Genomic DNA, 19,443 nt, shown 5'->3' on the forward strand with positions numbered 1-19,443 from the left:
CCAAATGGGGACTGAACCCCATCCTCTCAATCAGCCAGAGGATGGCCACAAAGCCAAGGTGGCATCAGTGACAACTCACAGCACATCTTTAATTTTCACCATCTCACAAATTCATTTTCTGAATGTTATTCAGTAATGAACACCTTGGAGAAAACCTGGATCTGCACATGGTTGTTCTGTGAACACAAGCAGAGCCTGAGTCTGCTGGAGGAATTGCTGGGAACAACTAAACAGAACCCTCCTGGAAAAAAAAACTGGTTAGAACAAAAAACTTCTGTTTGGACTTTTAGTTGATGTTCTGCATATTTATTTCAATCAAGAATATTCAGGTTTGTGAATCAAGTAAAATTAAAAATGCAAAAATGGTGTGGCATCTGAATATTACATTACATGTTATAAACATTGGTTGTGGCAACTGGTGTATCTTGCAGCAAAAAAATAGCAACACTAACGCAGCAGTATCCTACTAACAGGTCTTGGAAATATTAAGCTTGTAAAAAATCTCAATTAAGCAGTAGCTCCCCCAGGTTATACGAGAACTTGCACTGAAGTCAGTGATGTTTATGGATTGACTTCCACCAACACGAAGCAAAATATAATCAAACATCTTAAAGATTAAAAAAGGAATGATGGAGAGAGAGGTTAAAATGATGTGACAAAAAAGGCCACTCACAGTAGCAAGTGTTTAAGTAAGTGTAAAATATTAAAATATTTTACAAAACTGAACATCCAAATATCAACAGAAGAATAACTGAACTTCTCCATAGGAACTTTTCAGAGCTATTTGTAGATTCTCAAGGCTGTGTTTGAGATTATGAGAAACTTGGAATAATTGAGATTTTGCTAATTTGACTTTTGAATTTTCTTCTTTTTCCCCATCCAAATCAGATTTATTGGTGTGCTAGCACTGAGTGAGGTAATAACCTTTTGGGTTTCAGTGCTCTTTATCTGCTTTTTTCCATTCTCACTGCAAAGAGCAGCACTTAGTTCTTGCATTCCACACCAAAGTGCAGTGGATGTGAAATGATTTATTCTTAGGAACAAAAGAGAAATGGGCAAACAGCTATTTTGCAAATAACGAGCAGCAACATTTCTCTCTAGGGCAGTGTGGGTTTGCATTGACCAAGCTCTCTTCCTGAAAACGTTATAAAATGGATGTGTGCATGCGGGGGAGGAGCGGCGCAGCACACATGATGCATTTTATACTCTTTTCCTACTTTTACCAAAGCACAGAGCCTGACGGAGCCTCCTGGAAATGCTGAAATGAAAACTCACTATAGAGCATGCATACCTTAAGAGTTATTCTTCATCCACTTCTGCTACAAATTGTGAATGGTGTTCTGGTGACTTGCTGTGTGTTTTGCTTAGATGAAGTTTTACTGCATGTTTGCTCGCAAATGTCCGACAGCACAACTTACATTTGAACTTAGAGTCTGTGTCCTCTTCTCCAGCTATTGTTTCAGGAGACCTTTGAACTGAAACTCTGGAGATTTCTTGCTCTACCTTGGTTTGCTGCTCCACAGCCAGCCTGTTCATGTCTTTCATTTGGAAACCTAGGTGGGATTCTAAGTGGCTAATGTAAGTAGAGGGGGTTCGGAACTGAGATGCACAGTCGCTGCAATAAAAGACTGGATGTCCTTTGTCCATGTTTTTCAAAAACTTTGTTCCTCCGGTTTTCCTAAGTTGATACTTGACATTTGCCAACCAGTGGCTGATGGTGGTCATCGACAGTCCAGTGAATTTGGAAATCTGCATGCGCTCTTGTGGGCCTAGATCTGATAATAAATATTTACCTTCAGATGTCTGGAAGAGGCTGGAAGCAAACTGAGCTTGCAAAATGAGCAGATGCTGAGGGTTCCAGTTTGACTGCCTGCCCTTCCTTTTATGCAGAGTGGAGACTTCTGTGGAGACGTCCTCGAAGCGTCGGACATCTATTTCCAACTTCATGGACGGAATCCTTGAGGATGCAGCAGGTTTTGGTGTGGTAGCTTTGGGAAGAACTTTGACCATGTCGGCGATGTCAGACAGAGCATGCTTCTGAGGTGGAGAAGTACAAGATTGTGCTTGAGCTGACTCAGCTTTCTTGCCTTTGGATTTGGTCAGGTCAATAGGCTGATCATTGTTTTCAAACAAATAGTGCCTGGATACGCTTGCAGGCTTTGGTGGGGTTGGAGCGGGAGATAAAACTGGCTTCTCCATCATGTTTAGATTGGGTTTGTGGAACATGGAAATTGTGCTAGAGCTGGGGCTGCAGCTGGATTGAGGCTGTAAGGGCTCAGTGGCTTTGCCCAGGTGATTGTTCAGGACGGACTGCAGTGCGCTCAGGGGGTTCACACAGGGCAGCTCTGAGGAATGGTTGGCAGTGGCACAACCATTACTGAGAGAAGCTGCCGGTGGCTCCTTGAGGACTGGCTTTTCTTTTCCACTGTCCTCTTTAATTTTGTCTTCTTCTTTCAAGGGACTTGGTTCTGTCTTTTTTGGCTCTGCAGAGGCTTCAGCTTTGAGGGGAGGTTCCCTCTCACTCTGGCTGAGCGAGGCTGGCTCAGCCTGGACACTCTCCTTAGCATAGTCCTTATGCACCTCCTCCTTGTCCTCAGCCTCCTTCTTCACTTGAGTGCACTGGCTCACGTTTGCTGAGATAGGGACCAGAGGCATCACCTTCCACTTGGGTGCTATGGGCCTCAATTTATTGGTCATGGTTGGCCTGATTTGGAGCACCTGGGATCCCACAGGCAGGGACGGCTTGGCTGCCTCAGAGAGCTGGTAAGCTGCGTGGATGCTGGGATATGCACTCCAGCTGGGAGCTCCGTTCTGAGCTTTATTGATGGCTGTCGTGACAGTGTTCTCCAAGGACTTTAAAATGTCCCCACCACCCTTTGAACCATCTTCTAAATCTTCTTCTCGGAGGTACTGATATTTCATTGTGGGATCCAGGGGTTTCTGAAGAGTGTCTTTGTACTCCTCAGTTTTCATTGCTTTCTCATCTTTGTTCGCATCATCAGCTTTATCTTTTTTACTTTCTTTTTTAAGTTCAGAGGCAGGGCCGATGCATTCTGCAGATGATTTACTGGTTGATTTTGGAACGGGGCTGTCACTGGCTGGTGCTTCAGACAGCGATTGCATTTTTTCCACAGCCAAAGGATCCAGAACAAGTTGCTTTCCTTTCTTTGAAGCTGAGCTCGTGACCTTCAAGAAATGGCCAGTGACCATCATGTGGGTTGTGAGCTGCTGCAAAGTATCATGGGAGCTTCCACATTCCATACACTTCAAAATCTGGGATTTGCAGGCCTCGAACTGCCAGGTGTAGCTGGCCCCGTTCTGGTACCCGTAGCGGTTGTTGGAGGAGAGCTGCAGGTTCGCGTTCTTCTGGGGAGAGAAGGTGTCTGAGAAAGACCCTGTCGTGGAGTCGGGGGAGCAAGGCCTGTTCACATCAAACACACGTTTCTTGGCTGGAGTGACCATTTTTGAAGAAATGGTTGGTACCGGCTCCTTCAAAGGCACTTTTTGGTAATGTTTTGTTTTTATCATATGAACACTCAGATCTTGAAGGGAATCAAAAGAGTCACCACAGAACATACACTTCAGAACTTTTTGTGCATCTTCCTTGTCCATGTCCTGGAAGGCCCTTTTCCGGGGCTTGGAGTAGCTGGTAGGTCTGTGCTTGTCCTTTTTGTGGTTGTCGTCCTGGTAGTGGCCTGTCTCGTTCATGTGGACCGTGAGCTCTACCAGGGTGTCGTAGGCAGCGCTGCACTGCCGGCAGCGGAACCGGCTGGCGCCCGTGAACACAGTCCCGCACATTTTGCTGCTCTGCCTGTAGAGCTGCACTGAGCTGAACAGGTTGGGCTTGGAGACAGGCCTGGAAGGTAAATTCTGCTGCAAGCTTTTGGACAGTGCGTCTTGGTGCCAATCAAAATCAGCTTTGTTCCCTCCGTTCCTGTTGTCGCAACTCTTCTTTTCAGAGTTGGACAACTTGAAACCCAGCCCCAAGCCTGTCCAGTAAGAGTCCGACAGGATGTTGGCATAGACTGCTGTCATTTTATCCATGCAATCGTGTGCTTCACTCTGGGCTTTGGGGTGGGCACTGCTTTTGGGGTCCTGGGGCTCCCTGGAGCAGATGCTTTTGATATCTGCCACATGGTCACTACTGTCACTCAGCAGTGACTCGTTCTCCGCGTCCTGGTTGGATATGTGACTGACAGGGGAATTCTGGAAACTGAAGTTTCCTTTCTGCTCAGGACCCACTTCGTGCTCCTCATCCGTGCCAGTGTCATTGCTGCTCTGCAGCTGAGCAGTGGAGTTGTTGTCATCGTCATCTTCTTCCTCCTCCTTTATATCTTCCTCTTCCTTTAAATCTTCCTCTTGGACGTAACCTGAAATGTAATGTCAATATATGAAATAACCTGTTAAAGGAGAATGTTTCAGTTCCACTTTTCTGCTTTCACTATGTATTTTCTTTACTGGATTTTGTTTTAATCTATAACTATATTTTCTGTTAGTTCTGGAAGTGAAAAAAGTCAAATGATGTCTCCTTTTTGGGAAGATTGCTGCATTTTGTTGGCAGATGAACATAATTCTTTATAACTGCTAGAGATCCCGAGTTAATAATTTTCCTGTCATGGGAGTATAATTCTAACTGTCCTGTAATGGGACAGTTGGAAAATTCATATGTAAGAATTTAAAGTTTATACTAAAAGCTTCAATTCTATGAAATTGTTTTTAGCCTCAGTGAGAGAAGGGGTTGAATTTGCAAGGAAGAGAAGAAAAATAAGTGCCATAATCTTCCTGGTTCAGAGCATCATCTAGGTACAGTAACCTTTTGCCACTTGATCACCTAAAAATACACTTTAGGATGTACACAAATAATTTGTATGTCAAAATACAACATCTGAAAGTGTTAATAGGCATAAGTGAAACCCTTCTTTTATAAAAGTAATGTACTGTGTACCATAAAAGCAAATTGTGCTTCAGTTAAGTTTTCCTTTGGAAGGTACATACAGTCATTTATTCCTCACAAGATCCTTTGTCCTTCTCTAGGAAAAGCAGAAGTACCAGACAGCTGCACATCCCCCACAATATGGATAAAATTTGCTGCTTAATTAGGCATTGACATGTTTACTATAACCTTTACAGAAGAGTAACTTGTGCTGAGGAATTCTCTTTTTTTTTTTTTGGTGTCTGTGTAAGATACTGACACAATCTCACGTAAGTGGGAGAAATAACCAGTTCCAGAATCTCCAGAGGCTCTACAGGGAAGGCAGAGAGGGATTCTCCATCAGGAGCTGTAGTGACACACAAGGAGGAATGGCTTCAAACTGACAGAGAGGATGTTTGGCTGGGATATATGGAAGAAATTCTGCCCTGTGAGGGTGGGCACACACTGGCACAGGTGCCCAGAGCAGCTGTGGCTGCCCTGGATCCCTGGAAGCGCCCAAGGCCAGGCTGGATGGGGCTTGGAGCAGCCTGGGAGAACAGAAAGTGTCACCCATGGCAGGGGTAGCGCTGGATTCTGTGACTCTGTGCAGAAAGCGCCATCAAAATTTCACAAAACCATCAGTCACATCTGTTTTAATGGTTTAGGGGTTTGGGCAGCTTTAAAAACACATTTCAGTGTCCTCCCTGTAAAAGCATTTCTGTTTATGTAAATGATTTAAATTGCTGTGGGCATTTTAAGGACAGTGGAGACCAGTTCTGCAAGACAACCTCGGCTACAAGAGATGCTCGTGTTCTTCCAACAGGGCTTTTTAGTAAGATTTCATTGGACATGAAGGGATGGAGCTGGTTAACAGAAATAACATTAATTTAAGTGGACTTTGCATTATTTATTTTAGAAGTAAAGAGTGTCTTATATCTGTACACCCACATGCTTTAAATGCAGAGTCTGTAATAAGAAGCATAAATTTTGCACGTCACACTGATGTCCATGTAATAAATTGTTGAGTGACCTGTTCTCTTCCCACCAGTTCTCCCCCAGGCTTATTCTGACATTCCAAACCTCTGAGATTCTCATGTGTAACTGTGTTACAGGGAAGAAATAATATGAGAGAAATCCAAACTCGGTAACTGGATGAATTTTTCCTCCCTTTCCTAGATGAGAATTTTTCCCACCCAAATTAGACAGGCCCAGGCAGATGTAAGATGGGAAAAGTGCAGTCCTGAAGAAGTGGGAGACTGAAATGTCACTATCATTAAGAATTGACAAAACTCAGGAGCTTTAAAGCATTGAATGGAAGCAGTTTTTGGCTTCCTAAATGGAAATGCCACTTTGTTTAGTGCTGATTTACCTCAAGATAGTGTATGTAAAAATCATGACATCAGTAAGGATAATAATATGGATAATAACAAAAAATATAATTCCAAATTATTTGGTTTCTTAATTCCTCTCTGTGTCTTTGTGATTGGATTCATGGCAACCTCAGAATCCTTCTCTAGGATGAGAGCTGCAATAAACAGCTGGTTCCTCACTCTTCAAAAAGGACATTTTCTTAGTCATTTCTGGAATATTTCCACAGAGGAGCTAAAATAAACCAGGTCCAGTTAATACACCTGCAAAACTGGGTTTAAACCCACCCTTGGAGCTGGGACCTTTCCCTGCAGAGAGCACCAAGCCAGGCCCCCAGGAGGTGAATCCAGCACTGACATCCAGGACTACCCTGGGAGTGGCACCACGTTATCCATCACTCCTGACCTGAACTGGGGAGTGTCAATACAGCTTTTTGTCAAAAGTGTTCATTCTCACTGTTAACTTTTCCACCAGCGGATACTATTTTTACTCAAATTTGCTCTTTTTCCATGTAGAGAAACATTTATTAAAACACATGTACATATATATACATGTTTCTTTCCAAGACTGGAAAATTTATTTTCTGCCAAGAGAAGGGACAGTGAATCATTGTCCAGAACAACTCTGCTAATCCATGTAAAACCCATGGCACCACCTGCACTTCTTCAGCCATACACACATTCCAGTTTTCCTTGAAACAATATCATCAGGAAAGCAATCTCACAGTGCTAGAAGGTGATCTTGTTTCCTCCTTGTCTGGCTTCAGCTCAAACATCTTTTTGTGTTTGGCAGAAGCTGTTTCTTTCTCTGAAAGGTTCCAAGCAGATAATGGATAATGACCACTTCTCATTCCTCCTTCTCCAAGATGTCGAACTGCATTAAGCACCCACAGACAAATCTTAACCTGGCTCTTTGTAGGAGTTCAGAGCTACAGTTTCATGCCATCTGAAAATCAACTGAAGAGAGAAATGGGCAGCTGGGGGAAAAATAGTTCCCTACTCCACTGCATAACTCTTTATCAAAGACATTTTGGAATTTATTGGGATTAAAACCAATGGAACACTTTAGAAAAGCAATGGAATTCTATGGAAAGAACTCTCAAAATATGAAATTTGCCATAACAGAGTGAATTATAGAATTTCAGAGTTTTTAAGGCTATGTTCAAAATTTCTGTACTACAAAAATAACTTCCTGTTAAGTTCTCCAAGGTAGAAAGAAAACACAGGGAAAGATTCTTGAGAGGCCCAGAGAGCACCTGGCTCTGAATGATGGATGGAAGGGACAAAGGGACATTTCTGTCACCTGGCCTGAAAGTCCTGGTATTCAGTTTTAGTTCCAAAGCCAGCTGCAGCCTGAAGAAGGTTTTGGACATCCTCAGAAAAGGCTGAAGATGCTCAGTTGTCTCTTTGCTGGGAGGCCAGTTCATTAATTTAAATAATGGGGCATTTTTTGCAGCTTTTGTTGCTGTTACTATTTACCATCACACCCACTCTCAGTTTGCAGTGGCTCAGCGTGGATCACCACCATGGTGATGAATTTTGTACCCAAAACAACTTGGCACCTCAAAGGAGGGATTTTTCCCAATACTCCTTCGAGGTTTTTTTCCCCTAGAAATTCGTTGTTCAAGTAGTTACAGCAGCTGATACCAAGGCATGAATTCCTGCCTCTTGCAAAGTAGGAGAAGGAACACCCACCACCCTCCACTGCAGGAGGACAGGAGCAGCTTCTGCAGGAGCAAGGAAAAGAGTAGCTTCCACTCTGCCTGAATTCTAACACACAAAGGCAATTCCATGAAGCCATAACTATTATTTATATACAATGCTGAAATGAAGCTATTTGGGGCTTTCATTTTGTTGTTCTTTAATTAGAGTTGTATTATAAAGTTTTCTATTAAATATCCAATTTCCTACTGGTTAAGAAGGCAAAACACCCCCGAGTTTCAGTGGGCTCTTAGCAGCAAACCAGAACAGATTATGTCCCTTACACTTCATCCTGCACAGTTATGAGCCAAATGATCAGTGGCTGGAGGGAACTGCTTGTGAGCGACCCATAAACTCAAAAACAATAATAAAGCAGAAAAAAAACCAATACAAGCAAAAAGAGAGGGGAGCTGATGTGAGCTGCTGAGCTGAGTGCAGAGGAGGGAAGGAATTATTGTGGAGGTTTTTCTTGAATATTTTTCCTTAAGGATAACATTGTTTGCAGCGCAGTTATTGAATAAAAAGCAGCAAGACATCCTTTCAGTCAGTTTGAATCCATTCCATGCCAGGTCCTGGCTGCTGCAGGAAAGGATTCCACCATGGCTGGAGCCAGGAGCTCCAGTTCCTCACACGAGAGCTCTGAGCGTCATCATTTGCCTCTTGTTAAAAGTATTTGTTGTTTTCTACAAACTCCCGGAACTGACAATGCCATTTTTACAACCAGCTGATGGTGATTGGTGATCCCCAGATTGGATTTCCAACTAAGATGCTCCTAAAGAATGTTGTGACTGCAAAGAGCTCAACCCCCTTGCCCCAACCACCCCAGCTCCCTCCCTCACACCACACTCCTGTCCTGGCCTCAGCAGGCGAGGTTTGGGGCAGGTGTCACACACCAGGTGAGGTTTGGGGTGGGTGTCACACACCAGGTGAGGTTTGGGGCAGGTGTCACACCCCAGGTGAGGTTTGGGGTGGGTGTCACACACACCAGGTGAGGTTTGGGGCAGGTGTCACACACCAGGTGAGGTTTGGGGCAGGTGTCACACACCAGGTGAGGTTTGGGGTGGGTGTCACACACACCAGGTGAGGTTTGGGGTGGGTGTCACACACCAGGTGAGGTTTGTCACACAGCCACACGTCCCCATCCCTGTGAGCCCCACTCAGTTCCTGGGGCAGGCACAAGGGCTGCTCTCCAAGATGCAGCATGGCCTGGAAAATTCAAGGCAGGCAGTAGCAGCAAATATGCTTTCCTCATTAGTCACTTTAATTGCACCACTGTAAATCACTTTGCTGATGAAAAGAGAAGTCTGAAACTTTTGTCTCCCTTTGCCTTTCTTCTGTTTTCTCGTGTCCTATTTATTGTTGTAGAAAACAGCAGAGTGGCTTTGTAAATTTATAGATTACTTCATTTAAAATCCAACTTTCAAATTATGTTTTCCTTCTTTCATTATCCTGGGTTGCCCTAAGTACCAATCTAAATTTCTTTCAATGGCATGAGCTACCAATCAGAATCACAAAAAAATATATATCTATAGAAATTGAAATTGTAATGAGTCTTACCAGTGTATTGCTAGCACTTTGGTTCATTTGATATGAACTTTGTTTTTTTAAAGTACCACATAGTAAGGCTTTGAAACTTCAGTTTGTAAAAAAAACTGTAACAGCCTTACAGCCTTTGAAGTCACTACTGATATAACTCTGAACAGATCCATTCAAGTTCAACTAACATCAGACAAATGTTTAGTGTATCAGAGGAAGCCACAAAAGCAAGGATTTCATCAATATTTCACAACAGCCTCAGGGAAACTGTAGATTGCAATGCTGTAGGGCAGCTAATGGAATTACACACAAGGGTTTTGTACATTTAAAATAAGCAGCTACTAAAAAAATTACCCTTCAGTTTGATAGAAACTGTATAAAACTGCAGATGGGAAACAATTAAATAGCTACCAACATTTATCCATGTCAGCCTGATAGGTCATTTAATAACAGGTATTTCTTTCCTCCTTTCTTTTTTTTCCTGGTAGGGCAATAATAAAGATTAACATTTATGAAAAGTAGCATAAAATATAGTGCAGCCAAATGAATAATTAAAGATGCTTCTGAAGAATTTGTTTGCTATTGTATGGCCGTGAAGACTGCTCTCCAGTAATGAAGTACATTTATATTAACTACAATTATAAATAGAAAGAAGATGAGGATTATGTTTATGGACACTTGCTTGTTATCCTAAAAAAAAATAAAAATAAATCTTTGGCTTGTTTGTATTGAATCCATGGCTTATCTCATGTTCAGCACATTCTCCTGGAAAAGAGCTGGGCCTGGCTTGGAGCAGGTGGAGGAGAGCACAGGACACACAATAAACCCTGAGAGATCAACGACCAACATTTCCCTGGAGAGGCTCCTGGGCAGAGAGGAGAATTCAGCCCTGAAAGCACAAGGTTTAGTCTAAAAACAGAACCAAGGTTTAGTCTAAGAACAGATCCACAGAATCATGTTCCTCTTCATTGCTATACTCAGTGTGCAAAGAGCTTGCAGAACCAGCCCTTCACAGCTGGGTTTGGGGGTTTAGCTTGGGAAATGGCTGTTTTTGTTAATAACTGATCAATAATATAATGGAGAGACAAATGATCTGATTACTGTTGTGAAAAGGCCGATTATTGCTTGGCCAAGCCAACTCAAAACAGACCAGCTTGGCTAAATCCAACAGAGCTCATGGAGAAGTTAAGACCCAGCTCAAGAGAGCTCCTAAACCTTTGTCCCTTTTGGGGTAAGAGCAGTAGGAATTACAGAAAATGGTTAGAGATGGAGCCAGCAGCGTTTCCCCATATTTTATTAAAGCTCAGAATTCCTGCCCAGCTGAAGATGCTGCATAAAGATGAGCCCCTTGCAAAAAAGGATTGCCCAGAACCTTCTGACTTGATTTTAGAAAATATTAATATTACTTTTAATAATATTTAATAAGTTTTAAAATCATACTACTATAACCTTGGTCTAAAGAGCAGTGGGCTTTTGCATTTTGCTTTTGGATATTCAGTTCCAGTGCAGCTCCAGTAAGATCTGCTTTAAGCCAGACCTGCCAGTAATTCTCATAAATCTGTGCTGGTTACTCAGAGCTGGTTAAATGCTGCAGCATCATTTCTCTCTCAACATCTCTTTAGATAAGGTACATAAGTAGAAAGTGGGAGTATAATGAAATCTGTCTTCTTCATTTGCCTGCTTTGTTTTGATCTTGCATTCCAGGCAATAAAAAACTGCAAATAATTTTGAAGTGTGATTTTTCCCTTGCCGGGATCACGGTGTTAAAGGAAGAACGCACAGAGCATCAAGTGGCTGATTTCCCTCTTTTTTTTCCTTCCTGGAACATCCTGCTGCATGTGGTGGTCCAAATGAATACCCTGCTTCTTTGGTGACAAATATGATGGCCAGCAAACATTGACTTTTGACCATTAGGCTTGCCTGCACTTACAGCCACATCACCATCAGAGCACTAAGGCAGCATGAAGGTCATTGCCCCGACAGCATCTTCCTTCCACCAACTTCCCAGAGATGTAAGCAATAAGCACTTGCAAGAGATTGATATGATACTTTGTGAGTAATTTGGATGAACTATAACACTAACCCAGTAAAGTATTATAATTTTAAATGTGTCCAGAAAATAATTGAAATTCTGGTTTAGCTTCATCATAATGCACAGTGCTGGGTATATTTAACAGCTGACTAGTTTAGCATGAATATTGCTTTACAAATGAGGTCATATTGTTTTTAAGAAACAATATTGCTATCAAACATGTTTAGGAGGAAAAGCAAGAGATTATGAGTACACTTTTAACCTTTCTGTCTCTTTCTATATCTGTTTACTATGGTGATTTAGGTGCTCACTGTTGTTTGAAGGCAAACATAGAAGGTTCTGGCATTTAAAAGAGATCCAGTAATGAGCAACTGGCAGTCAGATTCTTTCTTATTATTACTCTGTCACAAAATCTCTGTTCTACATCACTCCATCTTTGCAACACCAGTCAGAGATGAGAAAGGTCAGAACATCTCCTTCAGACGTGCAGACAGAGCAGCCAAGAGCCAGAAGCCAGCCCGGGCTGTGGGGAAAGCGGAGCCACAGGTAACAAACACAGGTAATAAACTGAGTTTCACTGCAGCAAAGCTTCTCCTCCTGCAGGCGCTGCATGGGCAGAGAGGGATCACACCACTGCTGTCCCCTCTGCAGAAGGAGGGATACCTAAACAAGCCATCCAAAACAGCATTTTACACAAAATATGGACAATTTCCATTCACCTCCACGATATTTGGATATTTCCTGCCAGGCAAGGGGCACACAGAGGGGCTGATCCTGATTTTCCTGTCTTGTTGCAGCCAACAGAGCCAAAGCTGCAGCAACTGGGAGAAGAATCAGCCTGTGATCCTTTGAAATCCCTTTCAAAATGGAAAAGCTCTTAAGGTCCTGCCTGAAATATTCTCTCTGAGAGGCACAACCTCAGGTGGCTCTGGGAGCACGAACTTCAAACCAGTTTTGTCTGGAATTAGGGGGAATCAGCTCCTATCACCCTCTTGCTTGCCAATGTAAACACACTGCGTGTTTATTATTCCCTCTGTTATTTCATCATTTATTTATTTGATTTATTTATTTGCTCTTTTGTTATTTACTGCCTCCAACAGCAGCGCTGCCCTGCCAAAATCTTCTACCAATGTGGAGTAAAATTCTTCCCTCCCCCAAAATCTCCCTGCTTTGATTCACTCCAGCATTTTCCTCTCTCTTTCCACCCAATTCTGAGATGCTGCCCCACAGTTTCCTTGCAGATATAAAGACCTTTTAATAGTAAGAATTCTAATAATTTTCAGTAGTAAACTTAGTACTGTTGGCTCTGCTCTGCAAAGAAACTTGTGCAAAACAAATCAATCCATGTCAAAAGGAAAAATGTCCAACTGATATGGAAATAAACACGGTGTCCAAGTATCTATCAAGATTCATAAAATAATGGAAATTTCAAGGGAAGAAAAAAAAAATCACAGAAACCCAAATATGAAGCTGTGTTCTTTTAAATTGGGTCTCAAATGATCCAAGGAAGGGTTGAGAGCCAGGGCCAGTGCACAGATCATTTACAGATCATAATCACCCCAGTCTCAGTCTGCATTCCTGCCCTGTCCTAAGTGATATCTGACATTTATCACTTGGGACAGAGCATGAAAAAAGAGGCAGCAACAACAGGAGACTGCAGCTGCACTGGCTCAGCTTTTCCTGAATCCCAGCAAGAAATAACAACTCTGAGTTATGGGCAAAAACCCCAGAAATCAGAGAGGTCATTACTGACAGAAACAACTTGTCCAGCACAGGTACCATGATGTCACCACTGCCGAAGAGAGGGACCTCAGAGGGTACAAAAAAACCATTTGTTATTTCCAGCAGAAGTGGATCTGAGGCCTGCAGGAGGTCACAAAACACTCCAGTGATCAAAAATCCAGACTGAAGTCCTGAAAGCTGAAAGGATGGATTAGCTATGACCCAACTCTCTACTACCCAGCTCTATAGCAGAGTAACAAAATTTTATACAAAACTTCATTAATTGCCCCACTTTTTTTTTTTTTTTTCTGGAGCCTCTCAGACTTGGAAGGAAACGCAGCAGAGGGCAATCTGACCTCTACCAAATTACTCAGAATACTGACTTTGAATGATGAATTACTGCTGCAGGCAAGTCCAAATATATTTTTTAAAAAGCCATTTAAAAAGGGCTATTTAAAAATGTTTACAGAATTAAAATGCAGTTATTATTGTTGTAGTAATCCAAGGATAAGTGCAGAATTTCCAAGTGATTAAATCCACACAAAAAACTAATTTCTCCATTTTTGTTTTAATTTCTCCCTCCTCCATTTCATCAACATTCAACTGGGACACCAGCCCTGGAGGTCTGCCCTTGGGCAGGGGAGCAAATGGGCCTGGGTGTTTATTGGGGCATCATTTTCTGTCTGTGTGGCATCATTGATTTCCTGGGGAAGGGCCCAAGCCAGGTCAGGATCAACTCTTTGAGCAGCCAATCCATCAGGTGGGAGCAGGTGGCATAAGGAATGGCTGGAAAAGGAGGAAAAGCTGAAATGGATGGAAGTGGGAAAGTAATAAGAAAGTGATCAGTGAAAGTAGAAGCAGCAGGAAATAAATCAATCAAAGCAGTGCAGGGCAGAGCTCGCTCTGAGAGGGTTCCCTTCAGCGTGAGCAGGGCTTTAACCTCCACAGCAACACAGAAATCTGAAAGGTTTTCCCTCAAAATTCTCCTGGGAACCAGGAGGATGAGCAGAGCAGGGTTTTTGGAGAGAATTAGAGAGAAAGCCCAGCCTGCTTTCTGAGAGATGCAGGGAGAGGCTGGGACAAGGAACATTACGGGGAATTCTGGACATTGCATTTCCATCCATGTTCCAACTGTGTTTGTTCTGTGGGAATGTGGCACAGGATCTGCACTCAGATTTTAAACAGACCCCTGGAGCAATAACTGAAATAAGAAATAGAGTGGGAAGTGCACAGTGTTCTAATAAAAGACTCACACACTAACTGGACCTCCTGAACAGAAACCCACCCAATAATTTTATTGAGGCTTGGGTTCAAACCAGGAAAATCCATTTGCCACCAAAAATCTGATTATTCATGACAAAAAATCTCTTGCACCTTATCTAGCACAGCTTTTGTACTGAGTGCTGATAATGTGAAAGCAAATCTTGTGATTTCTGCTGGTTTTATCAGTGGGAGCTGTGCAAGTGCAGCTCTGCAGAGCTTTCTGACAACACACGAGGATACTCTGGCTGTGGACACCAGGCCCTACTTGATTTGTTAAGTAGAGAAAGTCCCTTAGGATTTTATGGGTAAAGTTGATTTGGAGCTATAAAATTGAAGCATTTATTACAGACCAGAGGCCAACAACACTTCATTACAGACTGTCTAAACACTTTCAGTTTATCCACTAGGTTCAAATCCAAACAATACTTCCCTTTCAAAGCCTTTTGGCCGGGATTTCTTTCTCTTTCTACCAGCAATAACACCTTTGAAAATGCATTTTTAATGTGTTTATCAATCTAAAATTTAAATGAAGGCAAAGCCTGCCCTAGAACAAGCCAATACCTGCACAAGGTTTGTCTTGAACAACTCCCAGCTCTCCTTGTCTGCATGGGCTAATTGCTGTATCCACCAATGCACAGCTGGAATTTGACCAGTCTGTATCTGAATTTTAGAATTTTGTAATTTTATTTTATTTTATTTTATTTTTATTATACTGCTCCTTCCGTGCAGTCGGTTCCCTCACAAAATGGAAATGGGTTGCACAGAGAAAAACACTTTTAAAGGAAGAACTTGCAGAAAGACTGAAACTGCTTTTAATCCATTATTTAGGAATTTACCATGTTTTAGTCTCTGCCCCTTTTAAACAAGTCTTTAAACACTCATTTTTCAGATGCTAAGGATATATTAACTTTTCCATGTAAAAGTAGCTGAATTTCTTACTGGCTGAACTCTCCTGAAGCAAAAGGATTTAGGGAGAGGAAGAATTGGCTCAATGTTTTATTTTTCTTGGCTCTCTCTTGTTCCTGGTGCTGTTTCTTTTTGTCTGATGGGCACCCACAGATCAGAATCAAAGAAGGATTTAGGTTGGAAAAAACATCCATGGTTATTGAGCCCAACCATTAATTTCAGCAAATAATTTTTGAGGGTATTAATTCAAATTTGTGGAAGGCAGAGTGTTGCCCACCACTTTGGAAATGAAACAGTGAAAAATAAAAAAAAAGGATAAGATGATTTCCCATATTATTTTCTAATTTGTTCATCCTCAAGTGATTCAGAGACAACCTCTCATATGAAATTCATCTTCTTCCCTACACAATTCAGCTTCCTCCACCAGCATCAACTGCCCCAAGGTGGTTTCACCTCTGTCTCCTCTTCCTTCCTCATTTTTTGCCTTTCTCCTCGACACTGGTGAAAATGCTGATGTGGGAATGTGACACATGCAACACTGGAGGAAGCAGACAATTAAAGGTCACAAATTCAAGTGTTTTTCTGTTCCACCCTGCATAAACCCATTGCTGTCAGGGAGGCAATCATGTCTGCAAATGCACTTTACGGGGCTGAAATCTGCTTCTCAACTTAAACCATGTAACATTTAAATATCAAAAACTTTGTTTTCTAATGAGCGAAGTATTGAGGGGGGAGAAATGAATTATATGCTTGATGTATACTGAAGGCTGGGAAAATTAAGGCCATTTCCCATGGTGAGAATGCAGTGATTTCAGTTTGTGAGAATAAATTAAACCTTTGGGAGAATTTGTCTTCCATTAAATTGAACAGCTAAACAGGCACAGAAGATTTTAATGTCACCGCCAGCAAACCCCAAAGGTTACAAAAAGAAAAAGAAACAGTGTTTTCTTGCTTGGAAGTTCTCTGTCTCTCTACCTAAGAAAAGATTCAAACTGTAAATGTATGTTGAGACACAAAGACTCTTAAAGATCATAATTCCATTCCTATACCATATGCTATTAATGTCTGTCAACACTGTTTAGCCAGCAACTGCTGACAGAACCATATTTGCTATCTAAATACATCATAAATAAATCAGTAATGAACTGCTTTAGTAAACCTTCTGCACTGATTGGAAATACAGATCGAGTAAACAAACTCTGGGGATAACGTTTTGCAGCTCCAAGTACATACAAGTGTTTAATGTCAGTGACAAAGTCACTCACACCTCTCTGCAAGGCACCAGGCGGGGAAAGAAAATCCTAAGGATGGCAAAAGTGTTTAATCAATTGTAGCAAATGTACCTGTCAGCATTCATCATATTACCTCTCCTAGGTTGGGTTTTTTCAGCTGATGCAAATCTCAGCAAAGGGACTCTCAGCTGGGAACAAAACCCAAGCCCTGGGCTCAGTGCTGGTCCCTGGGCTAAGGAGAGGTCACCACACCTGGCTGAGCTTCCTGGGCTCTGCCAGGCACACCTGAGCCCCTGCCCACTCCTTGCCAGGCAAAAGAGCAGATTTTGGCATGAATATCAGCCTTTTCCAGGACAAAACCCAGGAATGCATCTCCAAGAGGATTCCTGATCCTCTGCAGGTTAGCTGGGAGTTTTGCACTGCAGAGGTTCTGCTGCTCTAGAAGGGGAAAATGCACATTTGTGCCAGATTTGGGCTTTGTGATGTGGAATACACTGAAATCGAAAACTTCAAGTACTTTGTGAAGGTACAAGATAAAAAATGGTAGGAAACATTCCCCTGTTTGTTCAAGCAAAACCTATCAAATGTCACCTGGACAAAAAGGAACTGTTCAGTGAAGAGGGGCTGGAACTGGGATTTATCTCATGAGGTGGAATACTGAGAAACAGGAATTGGAAGTAATGTTGTCTGTTAGATGTAAAAAAAATCCACCAGCACCATAAAATCGTAACTGGAAATAAATATTTCCAGTCTTCCCAACTCTTTTTTGACACAGGTTTTTTGAAAGTTACTTTCTGACAGCTTTCTGGTAATTAGACACCACAGCTTTATATCAGAAGAACAGTCTTAATTAAGACTGCAGAGAGATGCTAAAATTATAATTTCCTCTATGCTATATTTTAGCAGTAGAAATTCTTGGAGATTCCTGTGGGATGAGACTTTAGTCCAGAATAAAACAAGTGCTAATTTATCATGATACTTGCAATGGGTGATACTTTAAAAACCAGAATTGATCTCCTGGATGGAGGATGCACGTTTCTCTTGATGCCATCAGACAACTGAATTACCCTTTGTTTCCCCCCAAGTTCACAGCCTGGTGCTGTGTGAGATGCAGAAAAGTCCCTGTTTGCAAATTCAGGGCTGCCAAGGCTCAGAAGCAGTGGCAGGTGTTATCCTTTACAGCGGGAATGGGCTGGAGCAGCTCCTGTGCCCTTCCAGAGGGATGGAATGGGATCCATCCTGCCCTCCCTGCCTGCCTGGAGCTGGGTGAGCAGAGCCCTGGGAAGGGGAAGGAGCCTGGGCTAAAAGGAGCACAGCTCTGTGAGGGAAGAAGGGTAGAATCTTATCTTCCAATAAATCAGGATATAAATTTAAATTATGAGCACCTTAAGAAGACGGAGGTTCATGCAAAAGAATACAGTGTAAGACAAGGTTCCCTCTGGTGTCATTTGTTTTCGTGACAAGCTGCAGAGATTGCTGCAATAGAAGAAGTCCCAAGCTCCTAAATACCATCTCAAGTAGAGTTCATGTAAAAAAGAAGAGAAGCTGCACCGTCTGGATGATAAACATTCATATTTTACAACCTTTCAGTTTATTTACTGATATATCTTTTTCTAACTATATTTGTTGTTTGTATCAGCTTGCCTAGGCAAAACAGAGCCATACATAATTCAGGGCTAAAATTGCCATCAAGTCACCGCAGAATCGAAACAAATAGACCCCAAACGTATATTTTTCATTAATAACCCTCCATTACCAAGTTCCGACACTTGGAGCCCAAAAATAAATAAATAAAGCGGCAAGATAAAGAAGAAAGACACCTCATTATTTAAAGGCAGTCTCCCTGGCTGTGCGCTGGGAGCAGGTGGAGGCATTGTCTGGAAGCTGTGACCTGGGAGCAGTGGCCAGGGCTGGCGGGGACAGCACGGAGGAGCCATCAGCTCTCGGCCAAAGCTGTCACCAGCCCTCAAGCCTGCGAGACAAGGCTAAGTGTGGAGGCTCCCATGCCACTTACACATTTCATTTCTTGCTGTCTTCCTGTCCAAAAAAAGGAAGAAGAGGGGGAAAAAAAGGGAGGGGTGGAGTGGGGAAAAGGAGAGAGAAGAAAAAGAACTGTTAATTTTCAGCTGAAAATAGCAGCTGCTAATGGGCTTTTGCACTCCTTTAGCTGCTGCAAGGTCATGGTCAGAAGTAGCCTGTGATTGATTCTAAAGAGAAGCTCGGCTCATGTCTGTAATGGACATTAAAAAATCTGAAAGGAGCTCAAAAGGGAAAACAAAAATGTGACACATTTTATTGAGCCATGGAGTCCTCCAGGTTCTCAGGATGAACTTGGAGGGTGGAGTCATGGCCTGTTTTTTTAATTGTCCCTCATAATAATTATTGCATTACAAGGAACAATTAATGGTGTATATTAGTCTAACTTCATCAATTTTATGGCCATTTTATTGCTCTTTCTTGCAGCTGTGAGAGGCAGAGCCCGCCTCCTCCATCCCCGTGTGTAAAGGGTTAAATGAGATGAGTGACAGCCTTTCTGCATGATTTACAACTTGGAGCCCTGTAGTGAAACCAGCGCTTGATGGATGATCCTGAAAGACGGAGACTAACCATAAATCATGTCTTTGAATCATTGACAAAGATAAAGGAGAGAAAGAAAAAGCACTGGCATTGACATTCATTCTCCCAATAATGTACATTGACTAGTTACAATACAGAGCCTTAATTAAAAAAGCGAACTCCAAGTAGGCACCTCGGTGCGGCAGAGCCTCGTGC

General features: G+C 42.3%; 1 protein-coding gene across 2 annotated transcripts in view; it reads right to left on the reverse strand.

The window, feature by feature from the left end:
• TSHZ2 (teashirt zinc finger homeobox 2) overlaps positions 1–19,443 on the reverse strand; it is a 201,288-nt gene that overhangs the window by 69,852 nt on the left and 111,993 nt on the right. Inside the window, exon 2 of one of the 2 annotated variants that reach the window (XM_058814739.1) lies at positions 1,292–4,370. In XM_058814739.1, the coding sequence (XP_058670722.1) occupies positions 1,300–4,370 (3,071 nt within the window). In that variant the 3' untranslated portion in view covers positions 1,292–1,299. Of the gene's footprint in view, positions 1–372; positions 4,371–19,443 lie in introns of those variants that run through there. The other variant, XM_058814737.1, reaches the window with a different exon arrangement.

Source organism: Ammospiza caudacuta, chromosome 15, assembly GCF_027887145.1.
Source record: "Ammospiza caudacuta isolate bAmmCau1 chromosome 15, bAmmCau1.pri, whole genome shotgun sequence".
Taxonomy (NCBI): Eukaryota; Metazoa; Chordata; class Aves; order Passeriformes; family Passerellidae; genus Ammospiza; species Ammospiza caudacuta.